Source organism: Haemaphysalis longicornis, unplaced genomic scaffold (assembly GCF_048455015.1).
Source record: "Haemaphysalis longicornis isolate Haplotype H1 unplaced genomic scaffold, Haemaphysalis longicornis Haplotype H1 scaffold_12, whole genome shotgun sequence".
Taxonomy (NCBI): Eukaryota; Metazoa; Arthropoda; class Arachnida; order Ixodida; family Ixodidae; genus Haemaphysalis; species Haemaphysalis longicornis.
Genome location: NW_027526225.1, coordinates 118,621,754 through 118,629,120, shown reverse-complemented (window position 1 = coordinate 118,629,120; position 7,367 = coordinate 118,621,754). Strand labels below are relative to the sequence as shown.

General features: G+C 51.9%; 1 protein-coding gene across 1 annotated transcript in view; it reads right to left on the bottom strand.

The window, feature by feature from the left end:
• Positions 1–305: 305 nt before the first annotated feature.
• The window catches only part of LOC144163389 (univin-like), a 53,890-nt gene continuing 46,828 nt past the window's right edge, over positions 306–7,367 (bottom strand). The window contains exon 2 of the mRNA XM_077694359.1: positions 306–3,135. Within this exon, the coding sequence (XP_077550485.1) occupies positions 2,336–3,135 (800 nt within the window). The 3' untranslated portion in view covers positions 306–2,335. The remainder of the gene's footprint in view (positions 3,136–7,367) is intronic.

Here is a 7,367-nt window from a genome sequence, read left to right as displayed (position 1 = left end):
AATTGTTTTGTTTTACCATTGGGGACATTTCCATGTCCATTTTCTATTCTTTCGTTGGCAGAAGGATGTGTTTATCCAGCGCAGGTTATTTCTCTCCGCAAATCCCACCAGTGTATCTCCTCGGCTGTTGCCATCGATGACTAAATAAACAATGTTCCACAAATACTGGAATTTTCTCACCAATGACCTTCAACTAGCGGCAAAACTATGTCTCGGTTGTGCTTTAGTCTCTACAACCAACTTACATGTTACCTGTCACCTCCAAGCAGTGAAAAGGCAGATGATACTTGAACACGGGGCCACTGTAACGTGGTTGACATACTTTATTGATACACACATCTTTTCGGGGAAACAACATTAACGCACATTTTTTTGTTCTATCTTTCTCTCTCTCTTTTACACGCTTTATATAGCACATAGATCAACACTATTCAAAATGTCATCACACTGTTCGGTACACTTTCTTCGACGGTGCTGTCCGGTTCAATTCACTCGTGACGCTGTTCCAGCACTAAACATCTACGCACGCGGGAACCACGACGGCGCGCTCTACTGCGCTCACATACACGCAGGGCGTGGAGCGTCCATGAAGAACACTTGACTGACTGCTCTTCCTTCGCCGCATGGTTCCCGACGCTGCATCGTGGTAGAACGGCGTAGACGGCGGTGTCGAGACGAGGCTGTCGACGCTCAGGAAGCGCGCGGTCAAGCAGGGCCAGCGAAGGGCTCCGAAAGCTCCCCCGAGTCCGGCGACCACAGCACGACTCACGCGTTCCAAGGACGTCCCTAAGGCGACGTTCTCGAATGAACGACGCTTTATCACAGGTCATTTTGAACACTAGAAACACGGTCGCACCCTGCCGTTGCGCGAGGCTCGTGAAGGGCGCTGTGGAATGCGCTTATGAGAGGCTGCGAAGTTAAGTGCGCCTCGAAAGGAACATAAAACCCTAACCTGGTGCGACGGACGACGACGCGTTGCTTCTCTTTCTTTTTTTTTTTCCTCCGTTTAATTTGACCGCTGTGCAAAGTATCTTTTTTTGTTCGTTGGTAAACACGCACGACGACAACGACTACGATGCTTTTCTTTGGCAAGGCGGAGCGAATCGATGCTGAGCGTACGACGTAGCATGCCCTGACGTCCCAAGTTCAGTCTCTTCCACTTGCACTTGCTCGTTCCTATGCGACCCAGGCGTATCCGGCACCAATGATCAGCTTGTGGGGGGGGGGGGGGGGGGGGTCGAAGTGCGTGTGATTGCGGGATGGTACTGGAGGGATCACACAACTGGCCCATCCGTTCAAATAGCCCGCCAAAGTGGGATGGTTGATTGGCACGACCCACCTGCCAGGCAGGCGCAGGGTCCTTGAGTAACGAGGCAACGCTTTTCTTATGGCGCTGTGGGGCCGACAGTAAAATTGCTTCACTACGCTGTTGACATGCTTCCCTGCGGAATGGCACCCTTCCGAGTACCCTTGGTAGAGCCCTGTTCGATTTTCGATCATGGTGAGTGACCCGGCGAGCACAGTCATGCAGTCAAGCCCCGGCAATACCCTCTCGCCTTGGTAACTCCTACAACTTAGTTCTTTGGACCTCAGTGCGTCCTCCCGGTGCCAGAGCAAGCACGTTGAAATTGGAGCGTTACTTGCGACTAGACTCCCGTACGTCGCCAGCATGAAAATGCGCTGACTATGACGTCAAATTCTGTCTAATTTTGCTTTGCTTTTTTGTGGGCACGATCAACCCGCCCACCCATCAAGCTCGGCACCTCAAACGCGAACGACTGAACTCCGAAGGCTGTCTTGAGGAGATGAGGAGGTCGGAGATGAGGAGGCCGGAGCGTTTTGGAGGAACTTTTTAGCATATTTAGTCTGATCATGGAAAGTGCACTGTCGCGTGGACCATTCGTTGTCTCTTTCAGGGTGCCACATCCTTGGCGTTCTCCACGAACAAGGCCTCCGCATTTATCATGAGACAGTGAGTTCGCCTCGCAAAAAGTGCCACTTAAAGCGGCACTTTGCATCACCACCAGTTTTATCGCCGCCAAAAGCGGCAACTTCCGACGTGCCTCCGGCGTGGAAATCGCCACCGTCCGATTTGACATGAAATTCACTTTTTCTTTAATGCCAGTGGCCGCTCTGGACTGCCCTTCGCTCTGTCGTTACAGAGGACCATAGCGTTCCCCGGGGCTTCTTCGTCAGCGCGGAATGCTTCGCTGCTCGTTCCAGGTTCCGCGCCTCGTCGATGCCGTCTGCTTCACCGTAGAAGGGCCGGCGCACGCGCCGTCGTCGCTCCCCTCGCGTGTTCGCTACTCTTTGGTTTCCGTCGGGGCGTCGGCGCTCAGAGACAGGCGCACTCCTCGACCACCATGCCCTGTTGCGTGGCCACGGTGTAGAGGTCCGAGTCCGGCCCGTCCTGGTAGAGCAGGCTGAGCCCCTTGAGGGACTTGGGCGCGCAGCAGGGGCTCGGCACGTCCCCGCGCTCGCTCATCAGGCTCTGCACGAGCGCGTGCGTGCTGTTGAAGTTGCGGTTGTCGTTGGGGCAGCGGCCCTTGCACATGTACGCGTCGAACTCCTTCGGCTCGGCCACCCAGTGCCAGCCGATCTCGGCGAAGGACACCTTCATCGAGTGCCGGCAGCACAGGTCCGTCTGGTTGCCCGGCCCGTGCGAGCAGTCGATGGCGCGGTGGTGCTGCAGGAGCACTCCCGCGGGGCCGCCGCTCTGGTAGCTGCGGTGAGAGCGGTTCAGCACCTCGGCCACCTCCACGTCCAGCGCGGAGTCCCGCGAGAGGCGGCAGGCCGGCCGGCACTCGATGTCTAGCCCGTGGTTGCTCTCGGGCCGGTCGATCCACGACTGGACGGCCTCGGCCACGTCCATCCGGTGGCGGCCCTTGCGGGACAGTCGCCGGATGTTGATGAGCCGCCGCTCGCACGACGCGCACGCGGGCTCCAGCAACTGGTAGATGCGGATCAGCGTCGGCCTCCGGCTCACCATGCGCAGCCGCAGCCGCGCGTAGCGGACGCTGAAGCTGCGCGCCGTCTTGTTGGCGCCGCCCCGGGCACGCCCGCTGTTGATGTGGATGGGGAAGCGGATGTGCTGGAACGACGTGCGCTGCTTGCGGTTCATCTGCAGCGACCGGCCTGCGAGAGACACGAGGGGACACAGAGAGTCAGTGGCAGGAAAGGGGAGAGCTCTTCGGCAACGTTTAATTTGCTTCATGTAATCCAAAAATAAAGCGACCCACTTTGTTTACTCAACGTTGCTTTTTACGTGCGGTACGTCATGTAATCAGTAGCTAGAAATTTCAATTGCTTACGCTCTAGCAGGGCTCAGAAAAAACGGCAGGCCGGCCAGCTTATAAACCCGGATCACTAATAGGGAAAGCGATACTCGGGCCATTCACGCGCAGGGCTCCCTCACCTGGTGGTGAACCAAAGAAATTTGACTGCTGTAACAAACAATTGTTCATTATCATCATCACCATGCTATAGCCACGTCCAGGGCGAAACCGACACAGCAGAAACAAAGAGGAAGAACTTTCTGAGCTGTTATTTCGTCTGCTAGGGGCATAATAAAAGGTTGACTTGCAGCTTGACTGTTTTAATAAAACAGCTGCTACACAGAAATGCTCATGAACCTCGGCAACACAGCGGCGGAAAAGTGAAGGTGGAGCCAGTGACATCAGATCGACCGAACGACTCACTGACTGAACTTTTGTTTTGAACCAACACAATCGCAATTGTGTACACCCCGCAGATTTTTTTTAAAGCCCCTATACAAAAAGTTGTTCCAGGGGTTTTAGTCTTGTCTGCCCTACATAGACGATTCGAAGACGTATTACACACTCACTGCAAGACCTATACATCGCTTGTACATGACGTAACCGCCGCCCTTTCTGGCGCAGTGCTCTCATCGTTCTCATCGCTTCTCGAGATAAGAGCTCCAGATAAGTACAGTACGCAGCCGTTCACCGTGCACGCGGTGTAACATTGTGGGAGCTGTAGTGACATCAGTGCGAGCTATTTACAGCACGCGCAGTGGTCACTCCACCGTTCAAAACCGGTGGGGAATAATGAAGGAGGGAGCGGAGGTGAAGACGCCGTCCTGCAGACCACCACACTTGAAACCTCTTCTGAACTTTCGCTAACACACCCATACTATCCACATGCCCCTCCTCCTCCCACAATTTCTGGCAAATGCCGCGTCCTTCTCCGCACTTCACCTATACCGAAACGCGAAGCTCCGATTCGTGCTTGTTTACGCTGCATGGTGGATGTTTTCTCTACGAGGCGACAAACCGTGAACGCGCCAAGAGCTTGGCAGAAGATCTCTATTTTTATCTTGCTTTGAATCTTAATGTTGACAGGCCGAAACGCAGTACACCAGTTTACAGGGCCACACCTCTGAGACAAGTAAACACTCTTCAGACGAGCGATACGAGAGAAGCGGCTAATCAATTCGGGGCGTGCTAAGTTTGGCGGCAATAGGACTGATTCAGTTTTATCGCTGAGTCATAGGCCTTGCCCGGTTGCGTCTCTTTTTAGCAAGAGCTGGTACTCAGGAGCCAAGCCAATTTCTCGTAGAGACAGGAAAACAAGTCCGATATTAATTGCCCTATCGCCTTCATTACTCTTATCGACGCTACGCTTTGTGGCTCGAAGGAAAATCGCCTAATCCGATCACGCGTCGCCATCACTATCTCCACGGCGTTTTTTTTTTTTTTCTAAAGCGTAAAGCGAACGGAAAATCGAATTAAAGGCGAAACACAAAATGGCTCCATGCAGGACACGTACCGATGGGCGTGGGAGATTGAGAGATGCCGATCGCCCGAGGCCTGAAGAGGAGTTAGCCGAGACCACGAAGCGAAAGACTCTACCACCGCCGAGCACGAAAAACTTTATCGCCGGTACCGCTTCGGCCATTGGCAGAACTAATCGGCATTCCAAAGCGCGCCGATAGATATTTACATGCCGCGCTATTTTGGAGCCATTAACGCTCTCGCACTCCAGAAAAAAAGATTTTAGAAAAAGAAAGAATGGCCCGCGGTATATTCAATAGCCTTATCTGAGGCGACGAAAGCTATAAATTAGCGCCCCGAACGTGAGAGCTGCCTTGCTTTTTTTTTTTACACTTTTTTTTCTTCGACTGAGCTGTCCAAACTGACGCAGGGGACAACTTGTCGCGCATAGCGCCTTATTACGACCAAAGACGACGCCCCTGATTGCCCAAGGACACATTTTATACGTGTTACGTGCTGACAAAAAAAAAAAAAAGAAGGGAGAGTTCTCCCACCCTGTAGTGACGGGATTTTTATATAGTGAGGTCAATATATACGCTGAGCGCCGATCGGAATTTCCGGTGGTGTCGTCGGGAGGAAGAGTCGTGGGTGCAGGCATCCGTAGACCGGACCTTCATCTTGTGGTGATGAAATATTTGGAACACGTGTGAACCAACCTTCGCTTGTACTACTTCTAGCTAGACGCTGCCCGTCGCCTCGCAAACGTCGCCGCCACCGGCTTTGGGCGGTTAACTTGTGCTCGGTTCGCGCGTGACCAGACTGGCAAAAGGCGCGTGTGTCTTTTGCTTTCCTCGCCCCCTGAGAAACTGCCTGCATACATTGTGAGCCTCATTGGAGATCATTTATCAGACGTCTGTTCCTGCTGGCCTGCGGACGCGCCAAGCGAGGGCCGCTGCGTGGAAGACCAATTAGCTCCCGCGTAGGACAAAAGAAAAATTCACGCATCTCCACGAAGTGAATCCTGACGAGTGGGGATCGTTCTTACCGTAAATCACCCGTGAGAGTGCTTACTGCTGCTAAAACGATTTCCAATCCAATCCAACCCAATCGAAATCCAAATCTAAGTCAATCCAATCCAATGCTCCTGGCGCATGCGCAACACGGCTCTCTAGGAGCTCTCTAGGAGTTTCTCTCTCTCTCTCTCTCTCTCTCTCTCTCTCTCTCTCTCTCTCTCTCTCTCTCTCTCTCTCTCTCTCTCTCTCTCTCTCTCTCTCTCTCTCTCTCTCTAACCTTTTGTGAACCTTTAATTTGTTCTTGTTCACCTTTTGTGAACCTTTAGCTCACAGATGTTTCGATTTACACGGTGCTGTGCCGTGAGCACGCGCGCCGTACGCCGGACAAGCCTCGGCCTTTAAGTGCTTCGCCCCTAAAAGCGCGGCGTAAATTGAACGGAGGAGACAAGCAGGTCTGTGGGACGATGCAGACATCAAGACTGTAACACTGTAGGTGGAGATCATTGTAAGAAAATGAGGCTTATCGAAATAGCTCTAGTTAGCAGCACAACGTCGGTGCCCATCGATTTGCGTCACCCGTAAAATCTGAAGTCATCTAACTTACTCAAATACTATTTAAGCTGCAGTTCAATAAATACAGCATGGTACTGCGCAACTAAATTCCAGAAGGCTGATCGGCGGCAAGCAACTGTTTCCCTGCGACAGTCGTTTCCAGATCTTCTCTTTATAAAGAGCAACTGGGCACCCGCAATTTTAGTCAATCATTTTGGTCGCACATGTAATCGCTCACCGCCATGACCTCGCTCCTCCAGCATAAGCCATACCGTAGTTGAGTCTTAAGCCTGCCGCGAATATGCGGTTCAATGATGTGCAACGATGTCACATTTGAACTTGAACAATGTCATGTTTACTGCTGAAATTTCAAGAGCAAATCCAAAAGAAAGAAATCTAAAACAATTTGCACGAGAGTAATGGTCATGGAAAAAAAAAATGTGCAGCACTGCCACTTCTTCATATTATGTTTGGTCTTGTCATGAGCGTCATGGTACTTTTCACAGCGAGTTCTCACGACTCTTGTTACGCTGCCACGGCGACCACCACGAGGAAGTTCTCTAAATCTCTTCCTCCAATAGATTTGAGTCGTGGCGGAGTCACTGCTGACAAAATCAGCGGTAGTCACCCGTACACTGCAACGGCTCTGGAATATAGCAAACGTCTCTTTAAACAGAGCCTCTTTAAAGGAGGCAGTGCTTTAAATAAAAGGTTGATTTCTCTACTAGCCGAAGTCAACGAGCAGTCAATTCTCTGGAGCGAATGTATACCCCATAGAGAGTCGTAGAGACTTAGTTTGGAGGCTTAGTTTGGCAACAAGCCTTGCGCCGTCAAAACAGAGAAAGTACACGTGGCCCTTGACACCCCTCTGCACCTACAAGGTTACAGAACATGCACTAAAACTCTAGGGCGCGTTCAATACCCCCTGGCAGCTGGAGAATAGGGCGCCCCTATTTATCACTTAATATGTCTACCCCTCACAGAAACTTAGCGCATATCATTCTTTAGTGGCAAGCTCACGCACGTACGTATAATCGAAAAACACCCATGTATCCGAGCAAAACAAGTA